The sequence below is a fragment of the Sinohyriopsis cumingii genome, chromosome 7 (genome assembly GCF_028554795.1).
Source record: "Sinohyriopsis cumingii isolate HCF-2022 chromosome 7, ASM2855479v2, whole genome shotgun sequence".
Taxonomy (NCBI): Eukaryota; Metazoa; Mollusca; class Bivalvia; order Unionida; family Unionidae; genus Sinohyriopsis; species Sinohyriopsis cumingii.
This window is the reverse complement of record NC_142967.1, coordinates 81,424,938-81,448,003: the sequence shown is the minus strand read 5'-3', so window position 1 is coordinate 81,448,003 and position 23,066 is coordinate 81,424,938. Positions and strand designations below refer to the sequence as shown.

At 38.6% G+C, this 23,066-nt stretch overlaps 1 protein-coding gene across 1 annotated transcript in view; it reads right to left on the bottom strand.

The window, feature by feature from the left end:
• LOC149795622 (coiled-coil domain-containing protein 186-like) overlaps positions 1–23,066 on the bottom strand; it is a 91,581-nt gene that overhangs the window by 15,755 nt on the left and 52,760 nt on the right. The window contains exons 13-16 of the mRNA XM_089965453.1: positions 22,863–22,942; positions 14,971–15,183; positions 11,357–11,514; positions 8,241–8,310 (exon numbers count right to left, since the gene is read on the bottom strand). Coding sequence (XP_089821579.1) covers positions 8,241–8,310; positions 11,357–11,514; positions 14,971–15,183; positions 22,863–22,942 — 521 coding nt within the window. The remainder of the gene's footprint in view (positions 1–8,240; positions 8,311–11,356; positions 11,515–14,970; positions 15,184–22,862; positions 22,943–23,066) is intronic.

Genomic DNA, 23,066 nt, shown 5'->3' with positions numbered 1-23,066 from the left:
CCTGTCTTGTCTGGGTCTGCTGATGTGGCACGGATTTTGCTGATTCTGTCTGCATCATCTAACACCTTAAGTTAACAGGTCTTGTATGAAAGGTGTGTCTGAGATGCCCTTGTGGGTCCAAGGTGTCAAGTTCAGCCAGGTTAATAACCAAGATAAGTTCCACTTCGGCATATTGCTAACGTTTTTGGCTGTGTATGCTCAAATTGGAGAGCAGGTCAGATACGTTCTTGTCTGATATCTTTGATTCCATGTCAGCAATTGTGGAGCAGTAATCTTTTATCATACTGAGTGCGAACTTTCTTTGAAGAGCCAGATGCAGTATAGATGCCTGGAGAGATATCATGTATTCGTTTGTGCATCACTGGTGCTTTCTGAGTGGCTGGCCTTCTTGCTAGAGTTATTCTCTCCACGACTGGTTGTAACAATTGTTTATTTCTGATGGGCGTGTTTAATATGACCCAGATATGCAGGTTCCATAGCTCTGAGTAGGAATGAAACAGCTGCCTTTGTAATTGTTGGAGCAGAAGAGGGAAAAATCAAAATTTTCTGAGGAATTCCTGTTGCAAGAATGATGAAGTCATTGATCCACAATTTCTCCCATCCAAGTGGTGCAATGAGGATCAGGCTCTTGATTTCTTTATCACTTTTGGAATCAGAGGTGTTGGAGGGTAGGTGTATACATTCAGGCTATTTCCAATCTTTCAAAAGAGTGCAAACTACCCAGGCTTTGAGTCCAGGACTGGAGATACGAAGGTTGGGAAATTGGTATTTCACCTTTTCACAAACAGGTTCACTGAAGGTTGGTCCCATTGGGTACATATATGAATGAAAACAGGAATGAAGAGTCCTGGGATATGGCAAACTTGTACATGGATTTGCTGTTGACAACACCAATTTATAAAGTCCACATCAGGACACAAAGGTCTTGGGACTTGGTTTTTTAAGTCACCACTGTTGAGTTGTCGGACAGAATGCGACATCCCTTGCCATGCAAATATTCCTGCCACCAATGAAAGGCTCTCACAATGGCCATCATCTCCAGAATTTATTGATATGAAGATGTTGTTCCTGGGGACAGCATGCACCACTGGTTTCCCAAAAGGATGGTAGTAGGTAGGATCTCTGCCTTCCATACTTACATCAGTAGAGACTGTAATCTCAGGTGGTTTTACTTGTAGATTTATACCTGCCATGAACCAAGTAAGGTTGCCCCAGTTCTGCAGATGGTGCCTCAGTTGTGTGCAGATGGTGAGAGGATGGTCCAGTGGGCAAACTTTAGGCTTCTATTTGGGAAGAAGAATCATCTGTAATGGGTGCATAGGAAGGTGACCTAGGACCATGAGGTCCACTTCTGCACTGAGCAAGCCAGGCAGGTGAAGGAATTTCCAAGCAGACAGAATTTCCTCAATTCCGAAATGATGCCCCAATTGTGTGCAAACAGTGAAATGATGCTCCAGTGGGCAAATTTTAGAACTCCATTCTGGCAAAAGAATCATTGCAATGGGCACATAGGAAGGCAACCTAGGACCAGGAGAATTTCGGTCACAGTGAGCAAGCCCAGCTGGCGAAGGATTTCCAGTGCGGACAGAATTTCTTGACTGTAAAGGTGCTACCATGGTTCAGATATCAATGCCCAAATCCTGAGGAAGAGGAAATATACTGCCTGTGTACTGAACTCCATACCTAGCTGAACAAATTCTTGAGATGGTACTAGGTCGGATTTTTCCTTGTTGACGAGAAGCCCAGATTGATAATAAGGGTTATCATGTCGTGTTAGATCTAACTCAGATATTTTTGCTGGATGTCATCCAGGTCACTTGATGTTACTGCCAAAGAAATGGTCTAGACATGTGCCATTATTCAATTCATCAGACAAGTGAAATCCCAAGGGCTGATGTTGAGCCCCAGTGGGAGTGCCCTTAATTGGTATAGACAAGAGCATAATCAATACAGAAATGTACACAAGTGTCTACATTACATAGAAAAAACTTCACATAAAAGAGAACTAAGGCACCATTATTCATACATACAAAGCAGATGCAACAATATCCATTATGAGGCAATTACCTGTAGGGAAAAAGGCCCTCAGCCCACCTGTACAAGTAAAAACAATGAAGCTGGAGCTCAGATGCTATGAATGCCTTGGAATAGAAACTCAACAATTGTAATGGAATTACACATATATTAGGAGCTTTTATAAGCACTAGCAGCCTGCATATATAAATAATTACTGAATAAAACTGAATGTGAAGTTGCTTAGGCTCCCTGTGCATGTACCTAATTGAGTGATGACAAAGTGGTAGCAAATCATGAAGGCAGAACTTTGTCAGGACAGGAAGAGAAAAAGTTGGAAATATAGATGGAGTAAACTTTCCTTAAAAGTGAAAAACTCTCCAACTTGTGATAGTATATCTTCCACATAGATTCTGACTTTTGCGAGGTCTTTCCTGATGACAGCATGCTTCTTGGCACTATCAGAAGTAGTAACTGACAGGTTCTTAGACTTTGCTGCCAATTCTTATACCTATGGGGAAATCACTCTGCCTGACTGCCACGTAGGTTGGCAAACAACCTTTAGCTTCCTTTGGCTAAAAGCAGTATCTGGGAGGGCTGGATTTGCAAGGTAGTCCTAAAGTATTATGATTGGGTAACATATTTAAAGAAGAAATGTCTAAACTGCATGTTATATCTTGACTAGCAGACATAGAATTGAAGTCTTGTATGCATTGGTCCCAAGTAAGAAGCAAAAATGACTCATTTTGGCAACAGTTCTGAAATGAATCATCTAAGGGAGATGTAAAATTATTTAATGACCTTCCATTTGTCAGAAATATAATGAAGAGGTGAAGTTTGAGGGCAGGACATTGAACTTAACTGTATGCTCAAGTTTAGGTAATACCAACATTTTTCTATAATACATGAGCTAATTTGTTTTAGTAAAAACCAAAGCTGGTCTCACTAACATGAGCTATTCAATCCATTTGCATATTAATGACTTGGAAAAGCAAGGCTTGTAAGAATACATTTTTTTTTTTCAGTCTGCAAGAATAACAATAATGACAGATCATACCCAGGTTCGACTGCAAAGGGTATTTTGATTGCTACAAAGGGTATTTTGACTGTATTGCACACATTATATGTTCTTGGTTTTGCCACCTACTGGGACAACCCCTACAACTCTATGAAACAGCTGCTGTTTTGGTGCTGGAATCCACAGTAAATTGTCATACATTCAAATGTAATCTTTGCACATAATCGATTTAATGTAATTATGGAAATGATCTCTCATACCAGTCATTATATTGGAAATTACATGTACTCAGAACTAAGGTGTGTAAAATTTGTTTCCAAACTGGAATTATGGTATTTAATAAATAATTTTTAAAAATGCCTGTAGTAGACCCTCTTATATACCCTTTAGATACGAATACAGCTGGAGATAAAATGATGTCAATTAATTATGTGGTCATACTTGCCCACATGAAATACTATTTCCCAAACATTGTTTATTTCAAGAAATTTAAAAGGCACTAAAGTTACATGAAACTTTATCTTTTAGTGCTTACTCCTGAATATTTTTTTCACACTTTCTATAAGATTCTCAATATACTGCAATACTCTGTACCTCTATCACAATACATAGCAAAACAAAAATTCTGCCAATACCCACCTCTAAATAGGTATTATGAAACCCACTCCATACTGTTGCCTAGTCTGAAGGAATGGTTTAAACACAGCAAGGCTGTAGATATATAAAGATCTGTATGAGTCCTCCCCATCTGATGTGCCCTTTCTATTCCTTTCATCTCTCTCCTGAATATCTTTTTCTGATGCTGTGCCTGAGGTAGATTTGTTTCTTTGAACACCTGTTTATGTACTTCCTCCACTTGGCCATTAAAGAAGAGAATGGCTGCAATCTCAGTTTGGTTTTGTGGTGTTTTCCAAAAAGGTGCAAGTGAGGAGCAACGCATCTCTTCCTCACATTACAGACTAGCTGCTGCTTTCAAAGCACTGGCCAGCATGTCCTGTGCTGCTCTATTTAGTATCTAGGCCATTCATATGACAGATTCTCACATATGTCCAGTTGGTCTCACAGTGGGAGAGGATATGCTGTAGTCCACTAGTTTAAAAATTACTATTGAGAACAGGTCTAGCATCAAGCCCTTAGAGATGACATTCCATACCAGCTGCTGTGTGGCACTGAAGGACATCTAGTCCATCCTTACTGAAGAGGGCTTTGACATTCCAAGGCCTAAAATGTCACTGTCTACTGCTGGGGTTTCTGTGTGAAACACTAGCATGTGTGTCTTATCCAATGCTTTATTAAAATTTGCAAGCTGTCACTGAAAATAAAGGTCTTGTTACAGTTAGGTCCTGCAACTGCCTCTCTAAACAGTGCCATCTTATCCTCCATAACATTGTCAATTTACATATGCTGGGCTAGGATACAAGATATGTGATCAACAAAAACAATCACTTCTTGTATCATAAAAGACAGCATCTGACGTATTTTCTTGATCTGGCTCATATTAGGCAGGGAGAGAAGTTTTGACATCATGACAATAAGTAATGCCTTAAAACGTTTGTCTAGTTGAAGTGACAAGGCTGGAACTAACTGTCATTGCTGCCAAAACAGATCTTCTGATTTGTTTACCTGTCTGTGATGCTCACTCCTCAGGAAATTATTGAGAGAGGAGATCTGAATATCAATACTAATGGCACCCTTGTCCCTCAAAATGTGTTTTTCCATTTTCACTTTTTATTTAGAATGCATGCCAGTAGTGAAGTCCTCTGACTCTACATCCATAAAGTGCACATTTGAAATGTATTTCCTGAGCGGCAAACCCATTATGGATATCAGATATGTAATTCAGGCATTTACAATGCTTAAGTTAGTCATAGCAATATTCTACACACTCTAACTAGAAATACATCAGACAATATTTATACAGGTGTAGCCATTCATCCTGCTTTATAAACTCATACTGAATTACCACATTATATCAGCAAAAATTACCTGCAACAGCTTGGTCCAAAGCAATGGCCTATACAGGTCAAGTTATGCTGTTTTATAACTATAAAGTGGACATTATGGCTATAAACTATCTACAGACAATTTACCTGTATGTGTCTGAACATAAATGGAATTTTATAGAGACATGTATGCAACATCATTAAATCTTCCTGAGGTAGTGAATGTGAACAGTAAAAGTTTTCTACAGACACAAAAATTACCTGCACAACTATAATAAGTCTACACCTTGTGTTGTAAACATAAGAAAATCAAGTACACATTACTAAATGTGCATACTAGCAACCCATTCAGGTAAATACAAAACGTCAACCTACCTGTATATTTACAACAAAATAGAAAAACTTCATCTCTGATAGAAATCTGCAAGAAATAGTTGTAAATGTACACCTCCCTGAGATCTGAAACTGCTCCAACATTATCTACAGCTGAATACCAGAAACTCTTGATCTGCACTTCAAGGCCTCTCAAAGAGAGCATGCTTCTCATCACAAGCAGAAGTAGTAACTGAGGTACTCTTGGAATTGGCACTATTCCCTATATCAAGAGGCAATCATTCTAAAAGCCACCTATGTGGGCATGCAACTTTTAGCTCCCAGAGCTAAACAATTTAGCCTTGATTTGCGATGCAGTGGTAGTACTCTGAAGGTTGGGTAACATAACTGAAGAAATGCATCAGTAAACATATTTAAGTAACAGTTAAAAATATCTTATTACTGGATACCATAAGTATAACCTCAGTTTTGCCTAAATATTATTGAAATTTGTTAATTTCAAGTCATAAACAAATCTTCCTTCTGTGATCACTTATATACAGTTTTGACTTTCTAGCCAATTAAAATTTTCAGTCACAAAATAAACTCAAATGCAAATCAGTGAAACAACCACTTTAACTATTTAAATAAACACAACATGCTAACACAATAAAGAGATGCGCAAAAATACAAAGAACAATGTATGACCAATTAACAAGCAACTGAGGTAAATGCAAGTTTCTGTCAAGTGCTGGCACTCTGCCAGCCTTTTTCCCTTAACATGAAAAAAAGAAAATTTTATAAGGATATTCAATTCCTTTGATTCCTGAAAAATTAGAACAAATGAGAAAGATGCAGAATAAACTAATCTGACAACAACTACTTATGGTGGACATTGGAAATGTGTACAATAGGCATACAATAAATGCCAAATGATTATGAAAACCTCTGGGACTAATTTTATTTTTCTTGCCAGAAACAAATCTCCCTGTCATTTGAATAATTCATATTTTTCTGAGATCTAAATAAATGCAATTTTGTAATGTTAAGAAAATGTTATAACCAGATCAATATTTGATCAGAAATAATCACTGGAAATGGTTTTAAGCACACAGTCACAAAGTACAAGTGGAGAATTGGAAACTGCAACAGTCAATAAGGTTAGTATATTTGCAAAATCTATGTTGTTTTCCAAGAGCATTTCAAATTATAGTATAGTTATAAACATCTTTTTTTTCTTTTTCTTGTGCTGAAATTAATTTTGAAACTTTTCAAAAAAGTTATTCAACTGCTGAATGGGGGAGGAGTCCTGTATAGCTAACAAGAATGACCAACTATAATTCAGTTCTTAAAATCTTTGATATTATTAAAAAGTTAATTCTACAGTTTTTAACAGCTAGATCAAGTCCTGAAACTGATCATTGACATTAAAATCATAAATTATTATTTGTTGTTGACTGAAATGTTTTCTGTAGGTTTTAATGGCACCCATAACACAGTACTGGTTACATCATGCTGAACAAATAGGAATCAGGTTCCTTTTCCAAGAACATTCTTAGGCAACAGACCTGGGCAAGCCTGGGTGGGTAACAAACCTGCAACCCTTGTATTATGAGATTAACATTCCACCAACTGTGCTACTGCAGCTCCATCCTTGAAATAAACTAAAGTACAAGTCATGTACTATTTTAGCTACAAGTGTTATTCATTAGAATTTGAATACTCATATTTACATGGTGATTCTTCAGTTTATTTTGCTAAATGCTTGTTCATCAATAACATTCCTTGCAAGAGCATCATATAACCAACCCAGGAAATACATGCGACAAAAATCCATGTTTACTGAGGAAAAACATGTGCCAGTTTTCAATAAGCAATCTATCAATATATAGTTGGAAAATTTCCTCAACCACAGGAAATTCTTTCATTTCATTTCAGGTTGGGCAAGTGTATTTTCAATCCAGCACATTGTAGGATATACATGTCCCAAACTAAATATAAGGTAGATGTGTTTCTGGCATTAAAAATGGCCCTGAGTGAGGAATCGGGGAAACCCTCTACGAGATTTGTGGAAGAATTCAAATAAGGACTACTATACCTGAACTTGCTTCCTAACATCAGACAGCTAGGACATAACAAAATACACATTTGGTAACAATTTGCTCTTCTTATAGAAATATAGTGACAAACTGACTACAGACTTCAACTTGGGCCCTAACTGCTACAACAACTATTATTTTCTCTTGCATTACATGGTATATTATTATCATGTGTATGTAGAGGAAGAAGGGCATACATTATTTTTTTATATCAAACAATATCTATAATGTCTAGAAATTCTAGATGACCAAAATATTATGATGACATTCAAAGAATAAGCATATACCTACAGTAGATGACAACACAAATCTTCTAATTGCAAAAAAATGTTTCAAGAAGTGGGTATCTTTGCTCTTACATTTAAAAGTATTCATTACAGCAAAATTTGGCATTGTCAAAAAAATGGAGGTAAATTGACAATTTTGAGATGACTTACTTTCACTGCTTATAAATTATTTGAATCAGGACCAATTATTAAGTAAGGTTATGTGTATAACAATACCTTTTCAATAAAAAGGAAAGGTTTATTTCTTTTTGAAATTCATAGTTTAACATTCCCATCTCAAGAAACATCAAATATTATATTGCTAATGGTCCCTATCAGTAAAACTATGTTTAACACAATTTTCTTCCATAAAAATAATGCTATATTTTGCAAAACAGATAAGCACATACACAGGAAAAGTGTTTAGCGTGATGAAGGAAATTTATCACAAACTTTAAAGCCAAGCACAGTATGAAACATGAAAATGCAGTCAAAAGAAAGTCATATCAACCTACATCTAGTTATTATTTCACATTTGTGAGGAGGCATAGGAAGTCATGCAACTGTTAGAACACAGCAGGTTATATACCTTGTTTCTATCCATGAAGTCTGCCGTCATGGTCCCTGACTCTTCACGCAAGGCATAGTGCTGAATAATCCTAAAAAGAACGGAAGTATGAAAATACAGACCATGTAATGAGAAAAATGTGAAGTATGAAAATACAGACCATGTAATGAGAAAAATGTGAAGTATAAAAATACAGACCATGTAATGAGAAAAATGTGAAGTATAAAAATACAGACCATGTAATGAGAAAAATGTGAAGTATGAAAATACAGACAGTATAATGAGAAAAATGTGTTGAGATAATTTTATTTTCTTGAGGCTGAAAAAAGAAAACAAGGTCTGATGAAATGAGGTAATTCTGGATGACTCTGCCATCAAATAATTGTGCACGGTTAACATTTATGCAGTGAGCAAATTCAAATCAAGGTTGAAACTTTCAAGAGACTTTCGTACAGAATATGAAAAGCATTAAAAAATTTCAAAAGCCATCAGAGTTGTCATGATTATTTTGCTACACAATTTCATTGGTTGCTTATAACCATTGTCACTGAAGAGTGCTTATTAATACTTCCTAACAACTTACAGGTATTAAGCAAACAAAATGTTTTATCAGTTCCTTGTACAGCGTTACACCAACACTGGGTTCCAACACTCTTTGAAATAAAAATTTCCTGGGTTTTTGAAAGATTTTGCTGGATGAAGTTAATTTTGTTCAAGGTTCACTTACGACCATTACTGAATAGAATTAAAAGAACATTTCAGCTTAGAAAATGTGCATTTTTAAAATCCAAGGCTTTTTCTATTTTGAGACTCTCCCATCACATCTGAAATAACAATGTACTAAAAAAAACAGGATGTATCGCTAGAAACAAGTGTAACTATTGATTTCATAACAATCTGCATGTTAACTCATTTCTACTAAACAGAATACAAAATGATAACTTTACTCTGCTTAACTGCATATGTCCACAAGAAAAAAGGTTTTTAAAAAAAGAGTCGTTTTAAATTTTGACAAGAAAAAGTAAATATGTCTGTATTCAAAAGAAGGACTGAATATTTTTTTTAGTATCCACTTATGCAGGCAGTGAAAAAAAATTTTTGTATGCACTCCTCCTTGGAAAGAGAGTTGTAACAGATTCTCATCCACGTTATTACTTTACTCAACATACTATACTTATCACAATACCACTTAAACTCTTACTAAAATACCGCCTGTATCTGATGCAGTATTACTTTAAAAAAACACAGGCACCTGATGCAACTATAATCCTAGAAGGGTTTTGAACCTTCTGTCTTCACTCTGAAAACATTATTTTCATGAGCTGAACCCATTTAGGATCAGGTTTGCATTGGATGCCTGTATAATGAAACAAAGTCATCTTCTTTTGCAACATGTTCTGGACTCATAAAACAGACAAAGTAGGCAAAAGTAATAGATAAATGACCATTCCTAGATGTTACACAATGGTGACCTTCAGTGCTTATTATGGGTAGAAGATGTACACAGATATTCTCAAGGTGTAAATCTCAGGGTTCCTGCACCAAAATGATCTTTGTTTTCCAGGAGATTTTAAGGAGAAAATGACCAATTTCAGAGATAAAGTTTGCCTCTCTATATGTGTTTCTCTTTTGCATCTTTGATTTCATATGTGATGTCAAGGCAGACTCTACCATGTTGGAAATGCTGATATACTTTGAACACATTCCACAGAATTTCAAAAAAAGTTACTTGATGAAGTCATCCATGAAAACACTCATCTTCTAACCACACATTGCTGACTGATGTTTTTTAGTATGGCATATTAAATCATGATTAAAACAAATAAAATTCAGGATGAAAGAATATTTAATCTTGCCACTTAAGGTAGTACAAATTCAACTACACAAATAAAAAAAAGTTCCAGTGGAGAAATTGACGACTGCATGTGTACAAATGATTAGGCACATGTGCAAAAATCTGTTACCAGACTCAACCATGGCTAACAATGTAATATCATGGTTACCAAAGTCATTCACTGCAAAATTGCAGTGAAATATAGTGTATTTTCGCTATAAATTTTTTTTAGTTTAGCTTTCTAATATCAAATTCAAGGACATTTTATGACAAACAGTATTTTTTAAGGTGGATTTACATATTTTTTCATTGAATTCAAATTTGTCGAATTCCAGGACCTCCTTAAAAATCATGAGGGCATGGGAACCCTTGAATCTACATGTACTTGACCCAGGGACTAGTAAATAAATAAGATTTTGCTTGGCAGAGCTCTGCTAATGTCTGGTTAGTGCCTTAATATCTACTTTCAATGCAATCCAACTAAAAAATGCACATTTAATGCAGCCATTATCAAAGACACCCAGAACATGGGATTCTATAATGGAGTTGTCCAAGGTAAATACTGATGCTAACACTCCCAGTGTGAACTACAAAATAATAAGTAAAGATATTTTCACAATACATTTTCAATAAATTTAAAACTCAAAAGGGAAACTGGGAAAGATATGCTTCATTAGCTTTTTCTAACATTTACTGAGACCACATATCGCAGACAACCAGACCCACTGCTACAGTATGATTCTAGACTGGGCATCTCATTTCCAACATCAGAAAAGATACTGATATGGAGCAGATTTAGAGGTAACCAGTCTACTTTACCAATCTGATTGCCTTAATGCTTGGATTGACCATACAATTATGTCTGAGGCTAGAAGCCAAATGCTCTATACAGCAATTGAATCTCATATTAATGAAGAGTTACACATATCAGAAAATTCCAGTAAGAGCTCAATAAATTTAACTTGTGATCAGATCAAATACAATTCAATTACATATTATTCTGTCATTAAGTGGCAGTTAAAAATTGTTTGTCCCTCTACTTTGAAGAATATTTGCAAAGTGTAATAGCTTTTCCCAGTAGCCTGGAAACTATGCAAACAGATGTCCATCTTCCAAAAGATGCAACTGAAAAATATCTAGTCTACTTTTAATTTACACCTTTGAACAAGCTAAGTTCAAGCAGATGAGAAGCTCAATCCCCTTATGAACATTTATTGTTTTGAAATAATAATTTGCATAATAATAATTTGTGTTTCATTGGTATGTTTTATGTACATGAACTGCTTGTCCTAATGAACCATACTTGTTTTTCTTCTGTAATTCATCCACCAGATGACTAATATGATCATCCATAAACTCTATCTTCTCGTTTTTCCTGGCAAGAGCACGCTGCAACTTCACAATCCTCTCTATAATTATCTGCCTGTCAATCTGAACCTGTTCCGTAATAACAGGGTACTCCTGGGGGAAATGAAACACAATTTTGTTAGTATTTTGGTTTTATTTTGCCTCATTATCAAACTACCTTGGCTATTCTCTAAAAGTGAACAAATAAAACAGAAAATCTTTTAAAGTTTTCCATTTAAGCTTTTAAGGTCATGTTTAATGTATCGGACTGCTAATTATTCTGATGCCTGCATCACTTGCATAAGTGGGAAATGTAATTTTGAAGATGAAATTATTACATCATTTAGTCATTTGAAACTATATATAATAAATGTTCCAAATATTCATACATCAATGGTTATTAAATTCCCCGTTAAATCCAACAGCGTGCAAATTTACTGTCTGTGAATAATATTTTAAAAAATCCGAACGTACTACGTTACTCCTTGTAAGCAAGAGTCTCTTGAATGCCATGATTCTCTACTGGCTAAAAGGAACTCATGAATCCAAAATAAAACTATGTCTTCCTTTCAACTGCTGAGTGTTGAAAGTATGTTATGTTATCCAAACAGAACTATATTTTCAAAACTGACGCAATGTTGACAATACTGGATGTTGGATTGGCACCTTTTCATTTAAGATTAAAAAGACATCATTAGAAGTCTTTTGGGGAAAAAACCATTAACAGGACCATCCACCATGGGTAGTGGTGACAACAAGAATTTCAAGATGGTCATTATGGCAGCCACATCAGATGTACAATTGGCACCATTTTCATTTACAACCAATTAGATATCATAAGAAGTCATATTGTGAAAACCCCATGCTGATATGGCTATGCATTTGGGAAGAGTAGAGATAATATTTTCACCATGGTGGTCATACTGAGGGTCCGTTTGCTTCATTTTCATTTAGGACCAACTAGACACCATAAGGAACATTCTAATGAAAACTCCACGTCAAAAATGACTTTCCATTTTAAAAATATCTATAACAAGATTTTCATGGTGGTCATATTGGAAATCAGATCAACACTTTTCTAATTGTGGACCAACATGATATCATAAAAAGTCTTCTGGTGAAAACCCCAGGCTGATATGACTATCCATTCTGAAGGCGTAATGATAACAAGATTTTCAAGTTGTCTGCTTTGGTGGTCATCATGGATATCAGACTGGCACCATTTCCATTTAAGAGCAACTAGACAACATAAGTCTTCTGGTGAAAGCAAAATGTCACTATGACCAGTCAGTCTAAGGGAAGTAGTGATACTAAGGTTTTTCAAGATGGCCATTGTCATGGCCATACTGGGGGTCAGATTGGCACCATTTTCAAATAAGTAAACAGACACAAGTCTGTTAGTGAAAATCCCATATGACTACTCATTCTGAAGAAGTAAGATTTTCATACTGGATATACAAGCTGCACCATTTTCATTTAGCACCAGGCCATGGGATGAATGTGTGTTCAAACCTTTGAATTAAGATCAACTAGACATCATAATGTGTCTTTTAATGAAAACCACATTTTGAAATAACCATCCATGCTGCAGGAGTGGCATAGATAAGATTTTAAAGGTGGCCACTATGGTGGACATATTGGATGTGCAGGTTGTATGTGTGTGTGATTTGAATTTTTAACGTAGCTTTAACAATTTTTCAGTCATATCACTACGATATCTGCAGTGTGACTGTTTATAGTGATGTCTAGCACAGGGACATCATGCTGAAGACATGTATCATGATGTTCCACTCAGTTACATTATCCTGACACCAGGCCAACCAGTTCTAACACTAACCTCTTAATGCTGAGCGCCAAGCAAGGCAGCTGTTAGTACCATTTTTGTAAGTCTTTGGTATGACTCGGCCGGGGATCGAACCCATGACCTCCCGCATTCGAGGCAGACGTTCTAACCATTAGGCCACCAGAGCAGTCAGATGTGCAGGTGGCACCGTTCTAAATTCAGAACCAAGAAGTAAGAAGTCTTGTGGTCAAAACCCCAGGTCATTCAGGAAGAGTTTCAAGATGTTTGCTGTCAGCCATATCAGAAATCAGATCAGCACCATTTTCATTTAGACCAATGGATGCGAGTACAAGTTCATAGTAATCATCTCATTAGGAGGAGTGGCAACATTTTAATAATGGATTAATGGGTGATGAGCAATGGACAACAGAGCATCTCATAGTCTATGATCAATATATTTATTAAAAACCATTTGATATTGTTTTCACAATCTAAGCCCCAATTCTAACTTTTCAACCAACATACTGAAAGGTCAAATAAGGAGGTTTCTATTTCTACTTTTTACAAATCTTCCATATCTAAGACTATATTGTAACTGCAGTTTTAAAATTCTGTTAAATAGTTTCCAAATTATTGCATCCAAAAGTGTGACCCTCACTAACATGTGTACAGGTTATTAACTGCCCCTGGAAAGCATGTAGAAGTGATGTATCACGAGAACAAAGACCTCACTAGCATAGATTGTAGTGAAGAGAATTTGTTTTAGATTATGAAATGAACAGTGATCTTTTGGATATTTATGAAACTAAAATGATTAATGCTATAACTACAGTTAATCTGTTCAGTGATAGAAAGAATATTTAACAGAGTTACCCAACTTATTTAAATAAGATATTCCAGGCTTTTCGAGGGCTTTTTCCTGGATGAAATTCATTTTTTCAGAATTCATGTATGGCCCTTAGTGAACAGAATTTTAAAAAAACAAAAAAACATGTAGGCTTAGACAACTGCACTTTTAAAATCAAAAGTTGTTTCTGATTTGAGACTCTTCAATAACATGAAATAGGCATATTATCATATACAAATCAACAACATGTATCAGTAGACACAAATGTAACAAGAAAATTTTACATAAATTTGCAAGTATGGATTTATCTACAGAATAAAATTGTTACCTTGCTCTGCTTAACTACATATGCCAGTAAGAAAAAGTTTCTTAGAAAAGGGTTACTTTACATTTTGACATTCCCTTAAAAAACTATCTACCTTTGTATAAAAAGAGTTGTGACTGTATCAAAATAACTTGTTTATATTCAAGACGACAGTTCAGTACATTAATGGACTGTTGGCTTGTTCTGGAATGATGTCATGTGTTAGTGCAACCCAAGCCTATATCAAGGGAGGGATACATTACACAATTTAAGTCACTAATTTTAGGCATAAATTTCAGGAATTCCGTGGGAGAATATTTGACTGCAAAGTAGATTTTTCAAGCACACATCTTATTCAACAAGAGCTAGGAAAACATTACCAAAGATTTTCTCTATACCTTTGAGTCTTTCTTGTTAAGAGATATATGGCTGATATAATAAATTTATGATAATCATGATGCATACATGTCTTGCACTGAAAAATACTGAAATTATTTAGAATTTTTCTAGTTTCCTGAAAATTAGTTTCCCTGGCTATCTCATTTCTTCATAAATAAGTCAAAATAAATTATCTAAAAAAAGATTATAACCTTATGCAATAACATTTAGAACTGATTTATACAAATATGTACGCACATGCTCCTCACTGGTCTGCTGTTGCAAATGGTGGCCTGACTGATAACTGCCCACTGCGTTAGAAGGGGTCTGTTCAGCACTGGTCCCAACAGTGTTCAGGGAACCATTTGAGCTTGTGCGGGATCCCAGACTGGTTGTGTCTCTTTCACCATTTGTACTGACTTCATATGATTCTAACTTCCTTCTCACCTGCTGTAACTGTCTTGTCAAGTCCTAAAATAAGAAATAAATACTGAATGAAAGAATGATGAAAATTTCAGAGGAAAGCAAATTTTTAGTAAATTATGTTTCTCCGAGAATACTTATCCAATCACATTAACATTAGGGATATAAGCCTGCTACCTCTCGAATCCAGCCCTACTAAAAAACGAAAATTCGTCTTTTCTATCTCATATAGACCAAAGGGCAATAACTCTTGCCCCTTACCTCCCCTTGCCACTGCCAGGTGTCACTAGTTTTTTAAGCTGAGCGATATATATTATACGAGGATGCTCGCATAGCAGGGTGGTTGGGAGGGTTTTTAAGTAATGTGATCAGGTAAGTATTCTCGGAGAAACATAATTTACTAAAAATTTGCTTTCTCCTTCAAATATGTTCCCCGATCATATTAACATTAGGAGAATAGGTAATAGGAGGAGCGAATGCTGAGCATCCTACCTCCACCCCAGGTACCTTCTAGGGAATGATGGCTGGATTCCCCATTTGAAAGATAACCCGTTCTCCTAATTTCATCAGCAACACAGCCTAGGGTCCCGTGATATGTGACCCCTATATACAGTTATGAAGATAGTTATTGAAATCTTCTTACCTAAGAAATTTCACTGGCGAATCCAGCGAAGCTGATAGGCTGTGCTGATTGTTTTAAATGGGTCTGGTGGTCATCTGGGCTGCCGACACCGGACCTACCAGATTCAAGGTTTGCCTCTGCAAAGCCAAATCTCTGAGATAAAACTGAAGGTTGACTCTGCATGCCAGCCAACAGCTTCTATTATATCTCAAATCGAAACATTGCGTTCGAATGCCAGGCTCGCCAAGATTGCTCTAATCTCATGAGCCGTAATCTTCATGAGGCGACTCTGATCTTGTGAGACCTCAGAGTACGCTGAGCGTATAACCCACTTCAACCATGAAACAAGTGCTTGAGGGGTGATATCCCGTTTACCAGCTTTGACCGGAAGAAAGAGGCGTTTACGTGTGTCCCGACACGCCTCTGTGCATTTTAAATAGTGCTTGAGTGCATGAACAGGATCTTGCATGGCTGCTGCTCTTGACTTATCTATGGAAGAGAGCGAGTGAATGACGATTCTTTGATTGCCAATGGATGGTAACCTATTTTTGGCTACAAAGCCTGGTTGCGTCAGGAGGACCACCGAACCATCTGATCTGAACTGAAGAAAGTTTGGGTCACTGGAAAGGGCATGTAACGCGCTCACCCTGCATGCTGAAGCTAAGGCTATCAAGAAACATGTTTTGTATGATAGTAGCTTTAAGGAAGTGTGGGCTAAAGGTTCAAATTTGTCTGAATTGAGCCATGTTAAAACCCAGGACAGATTCCATTTTGGAAACAGGGTGAGGGATTTTGGTCGATTGAAATCAAAATTGTCTAAAAGATCTGATAGATCTTTGTTATGCCCAATATCACATCTACCATGATGGCGGAATGTGTCTGATATCATGGAGCGGTAGCCTTTGATAGTAATTGGAGCCAACTGTTTCTCCTCGAAAAGCCAGAGAAAACAGTCGGCCAGTTGAGGGATTGAGACACTCAAAGGGACGATGTTATTGATATGGCACCAGTCCCTGAAAACACGCCACTTTCACTCGTAAGCCTTCGGAGTGGAAGGCCTTCTTGCTCTTGAGATTCTCTCCACAATCGAAGGTTTAAATTGTTTGTCTCGCAAGGCTGTCTGGACAAGAGCCAAGCGTGAAGAAGACGACGGTTCGGGCAGGGGTGGAACACCCGTGACCGCAGTTGTTTGAGAAGATTTGGGCTGGTTGGAATCTTCGTGGGTAGATCTATCGCTAGATCGAGTAGATCGGTGACCCAGGACTTGTTCCATCTGAGAGGGGCAATCAGAATCATCTGACAGTTCTGACCCCTTAACCTCTGGATTATTTTCATTACCAAAACCGTGGGAGGGTAGGCGAATGCCCACAGCCCCTCCCAGCTGATGGACAGAGCGTCCACGGATCAAGCCTCTGGGTCTGGAACCGGAGAGACGAAGATGGGCAACTTGCAATTCCACCTTGCCGCAAAAAGATCAATCATCGGACGCCCCCAAAGTGTGCAAATCTGAAGAAAGACTGATTGATGGAGTGACCATTCCGTGTGAATGACTTGACCTTTCCTGGATAGAGTGTCGGTCAAGACATTGAGTCTGCCGGGAATGTGTCTGATTTGTACACTGATGTGGAGGTTGTCGCACCAACGTAGAAACTGCCAGATCAGAATGCACAGGTCTGGTGATTTGGTGCCCCCTTGTTTGAGGAGGTAAGTCACCACCACAGAGTTGTCTGACATAATGAGGACAGTTTTTCCTGAGAGTTGATCCTTCCAGAAATGAGAGGCATTGATGACAGCCCTCATTTCTAAAAGGTTGATGTGGAGAGGCCTCTCCCCTGGCTCCCACGTGCCGCTGACTGTAGCAAAGTCCGGCAACAGCTGGGCACCCCAACCGTAGGTACTGGCGTCGGTACATACCGTTATCTCCGCTTGTGGCATCTCCAGAGGAATCCCCATGGACAGCCAACCGAGGTTGTGCCACTGATGCAGGGATGATCATATCTCAGGCGAGATCATTATTGTTTGATTAAGGGGACTTGAAAAGGGGCGCCATTGTGCCAGTAACATCATTTGTAAGAACGCATAAAAAGACGGCCAAGCGGGATCAAGTCTGCCGCCGCATTGAATAATCCGAGGAGTTGCAAGAATTCTCTCGCTGAAATCCACATCCTGTTGGAAATGGACTCGACGAGTTCGATGATCCGGATTATGTGAGCGTGAGGAAGCCGTACCAGATTCAGGTCGGTGAGAAACTCCATACCCAGATGGACAAAACACTGGGATGGACGGAGATCGGACTTTTTCCAGTTCACGAGAAAGCCTAGATGATCTAAAAGTGCTAAACGATCGTTTCTGCCTTTGAGCAGAATAGAACTTACCATATGTTTCTGGAGGATGTCGTCCAAGTACACTGCCATCCCTGTAGATGAAGTCGAGCGGAACAGGGTGACGACGCAATCCATAACCTTGGTAAAAGCCCAAGGGCTGATGTTGATGCCAAAGGGTAGGACCTGGAACTGATAAACCGCATCGTGGTAAGCGAATCGGAGAAATTTCCGTGATGTGGGGTGGATAGGGATGTGAAAATATGCATCGGTCATATCTAGACTGATGGCATACTCGTCCCGCTGGATGGAAAGATGGATTGATCTCATCGTTTCCATCTTGAATTTTGGTGGTAAAATGTATTGGTTGAGGCGACTCAGGTCGATGATCGGCCTCAACTTGCTGTTTGCCTTCTGGATAAGAAACAGCCTGGAATAAAACCCCGGCGATTGCAGTTTTTTCACAATTGCGGTTTTTTCACAATCTCCACTGCCCGTTTTTCTATGAGTGACCGTATCTCCTGTTGTAGAAAGGTATCCTTCTCCCGATCAGACGGTACGTCCGTGAAGAGGGGACAGGAGAACAGGGGAGGGGGTTGGATAAATGAAATCCGAAGCCCCTCCAAAATGACCTGGATCACCCAATCGTTCTGAGGAAAAAAGGTGGTCCAGTGGTCCTGAAATTGCAGGAGGCAGCTGCCCACAGGTAGGCTGTTCGCGGGTGGTGGAGAGGGTATGTCAACTTTTAGAGTTAGGAGGCTTGAAGATGGAGAAACTTTGTTTCTTGCCGCCTCTGTATGGTTGCCTCCTAGCTTGATTAGACTGTTGTCTCCTGGCATTGGGTTGGGATCTATACTGCACATTTGATTGTAAAGATCCCTTGTCCCTGGTCCACCAATCACCCCTCTAAACGCCTCCGAGGGTTGGGCGGTGAGTTGGAGGGGCAGTTCCTGAGCTGCGTGCTTCCGAACTTCTTCAATTTCCCTCCAAAGAGTAAAGGTGACCCAAACGGAATCATCCGTAAAGCCAGAGCATGATGGGGCTTGAGCGACGTGGACCGCAGACATGCGTCACATCGTATCAGGTCTAAGTTGGCAGAAGCAGTCAACGCATTAGCCATGGAATGGTGAGCTGCCCTGTTAATAACTCTAGCAATCCGGGCCGTCGCTTCCCAAGCATGGTCATTGTCGGATTTTTCTGCGAGTCGGAAAATGGCTAATGAAGCCAAGTCTAACATTGAAGACGTAGCGACTACGTTCCAGACTAGCTTTGATGTGGCATGGAACACAATTTTGTCCACTTTGTAAAACAGTGGAGCGGACATGTGAACTGCTGCCATATTTTTGTCCAGGGCCGGAAGATCCATACTGAAGGCGTCTGAATGAGTTTTGTACCAGTGACACGAGAACGTCGCTGGTACTTGGCTTTCTGAAAAGAACGCCTTAGCATTCCCCGGATCACCTATTCGTCCTGATAGATGATCACTGATCTCCTTAATTTTTGCTGACTGGGGAAGGAGCCAGAAGGACGGCGTCTCTTCCTCCCCGTCAAGATCTACAGACGCCTTAACTTTGTAGTCTTGAGTGGCGGTAAGAGGTGGAGGGCATTCTGAAGTTGCCAACACCCTATAAATTTCTTCCACTGCCGCCTTGAAGCCAAACTCAGTCCGTTCCATGGTTGGATCTGTGTACGGCTGATTTGCAGGAGTTTCGTCACCCTCACTGTGTGCCGAGTCGTGTTCTGGAATAGCTTGCATTTCTGGATAGAGCATACCAGGTGGCATAGATGACGCAATTCCGTCATCCTTGACACTGTCACTAACTCTCCCTTGTGGATAAGCCGTGAACATATGGACGGACGGCCCTGCCGGCTGGTTTGTCTGGCTTGTGGTCGGCCTAAATGTTGGCGACAGTCCTGCTATCACCGGTACCGGCTGCTCCAATGGCCTGGCTGGACAGACAGATTTCTCACTAAAATCTCCACCATAGTATTGTTATGTTGCCGGCGGTACAGCTTGACGGATGGATTTATCACTAAGATCCCCGTAAATCATATTTGGTCGGACCGTTTTAGCAAAAGGGTCCCCATGCTGGGACAGCTGGACGGCCAGTGACATAGAGGTTGTATAATGAAATGGATCTAATGGATCCAGTAAAAACCCCATGCGTCCTGACTTACAGGCCCGAAGGCCATGCTCGGACATGCGGGGGGATTTACACCCACTGGGCAGCCTAAAATTGGGGGAACATTCCCCCAAAGAGTCAGAAAAAGCTGTGGAAGCGAGCGAGGGAAATAAGGGTAATATCTGGCCTGATGTCAATAGCTGCGTTGTCGTTTCCTGGACCAAACGACGCATCTGTTCAAAAGTGGACTGTTGTACCCTGTCAACATTATTTTCCTCCATTGCCGCTGACGTTACTATGGCTGACGGTTACAAACAACGAACTTTAGGTGGAGGGGGGACCCCAATGTCCCCCACAAGACTCGCAATGGAGGCTGTCTTTGGATGTATACTGAGGACATCAATGCTATCTTTCTTTGACTTATTCCGTCTATCCCTTCCTTTTGCTGCCTTCTGGACTACATCAGCCCACATTTGCTCTGTCCAAGTATTACACACGCTGCATGGTATAGATGATGAAGTACACTTGGTACATACAATACAAGAATCATGGTTGTCATCTTTTGCTTTGAACTTTTTGCATTTCATGCATTTGGTTGACATTTCTACTGAAACAACACAAGAAAAGAAAACAAAGCACAAATTAGCAATTCAGCATGTTATTAATTCGCTAATACCACAACCATTACTAACGGAGTAAGCGAAATTAGTCAGTGTCGCGTTAACTCTAAATTGACAACACGAGTTCAGCGATAGCGTGTGTAACATGGTCTTCAGTAGACGAAATCCATAAGGGTGACAAAGTCACTCAATTTTGAAAAAATTGTTAAAATAATGTATACAACCTGTAGAAGAATGATTGTCGAACGCAATAAATCCAAATTTAACTTTGGATGGTCCAATTTAATGCTAAGATGGCTTGGATTGTTTGGATGTATAATGTACGTGTTATCAGTACAAGCGAAGCTTAAAAACTAGTGACACCTGGCGGTGGCAAGGGGAGGTAAGGGGCAAGAGTTATTGCCCTCTGGTCTATATGAGATAGTCAGAAAAGACGAATTTTTGTCTTTTAGTATGGCTGGATTCGAGAGGTAGCAGGCTTATATCCCTAACGTTAATGTGATCGGGGAACATATTTGAAGGAGAAATAGCTCATCACTGCTGTTTTTTTGGTGTAAAATGGTAAAAATATACTGTGGGGTTTCTAGACTTGGTCCTCTTTTTCAAACAACATGTCTCATTAGCAAAACATCTAAAAATGAGAATTGAAACATTACCTTCCATGCCAGCTAAAGGACTATTGTGTAGGCAAGTCCCATTAATATACATGTAGTTCTACTATGTGGGTCCATTAGGTATCAGACTGCACTTCCTGTGATATTCCTGAGTGGATATTTAATTATAAGACATCCCTCTCAATCAATGTTTCAAACACTATAACTCCATTAGAAAAAAATGAGATGGTAAGTCAAGTGTTTTGATTGTTTCTACTGGCAGTCTGAAGTATTTGATTTTATAAAGTTTCAAGTCAGTTGGCTGTTAAATTGTATAAAATCTTCAGTCCTACATGGGATCATCTGTTGTAAAATACTACCATCTAAAATTATATACATGCATGTACTGAACCAGTCCTGAAATTGGAGTTGATAAAAAAGGTAAACAAAAAATTTACATTAAAAGTCAGAGTGGACAGAAATGACTTTTGTATCCTGCTAGTGTCGAAGCTGAAAAAGTGATAAATACTTCATACTGGATAGTGCTTCAGTGCTATTTAAGTCAATTCTGAGAGTGATGATGGTGTGTTTTAATTAATAAGAATAGTACTAATATTATGATTTTTACTTGGAATGGACAGTTAATGTGATTATTTTATTAAGCTCAGGAATGAAATATTTACAAGACTGTTTATTAACTAAGCATATTTAAATATACACCTAAATATTCAAATTTATTGTTTAATTGTTACTTTTGTCCACTGCATGCTCTAAATTCGGCCAGGAAAAATCCTCCTCTTTTGAAACAAGTCTATGTTATTTGCTCTTATGATTATTCCTGACAAACTGCATAGACATGATCTGTCATTACACTATGCAATGGCCAATCTGGGTCTGTGCAGTGTGCAGTTGGAGTCAACTTAGAAGTGAGTACAGATGGTACCTACAAAAATAGGGGCCCTGAGTGGTCGAGTGGTCTAAAGCGCTCTCCGTTACGGATCACTGCCATCTCACCTCTGCCTGCGTGGGTTCGAGTCTCGGATTCAGCCAATGTGGGTATGTGAGAAAGCTTGCCAGTAGCTTCTCGTGGGTAGGTGGTTCTTTCCGAGGTTTTCCCGGGTTCTTCCTCCACCATTAATACTGGCCACCATGTATAGCCTATCGTGTGCTGAAAAATGGCGTTAAACACTACAACAACAACAACCTACAAAAATAAATAAAAACACTGCATATGAAAAGTGTTTTAAGATAAAATTCTGTCCTTCCCACAAACTGTTATGATGTCATATGACTCTCAGACAATTTAACATTAAAGCTTAACACAAACTCTTTATGCTGTCAATAAAACTACCATCATCACTGTAAAAAGGCAAAACCTACACTTTGCTATCTGCTGATGCAGGTGAGACGTATACTGTTTAATTTTTCTTCCCCTTTTAAAAACCCACCTTGACATTACTGGCATGTTTCCTCTTAAGAGTCCTGATTTCATCCCGCCCATCCTCAACTTTCCTTGACAAATCATTCACTGTAATAAAATATTTAAATTTGAGAACCAAAATGTCTTGCATATTATAAAAATATAAAAGACTGCATGTCCTAGTGAACAAAAATTTATGTCCCTTCATTTGCCTACACCTGTCTACAGAATT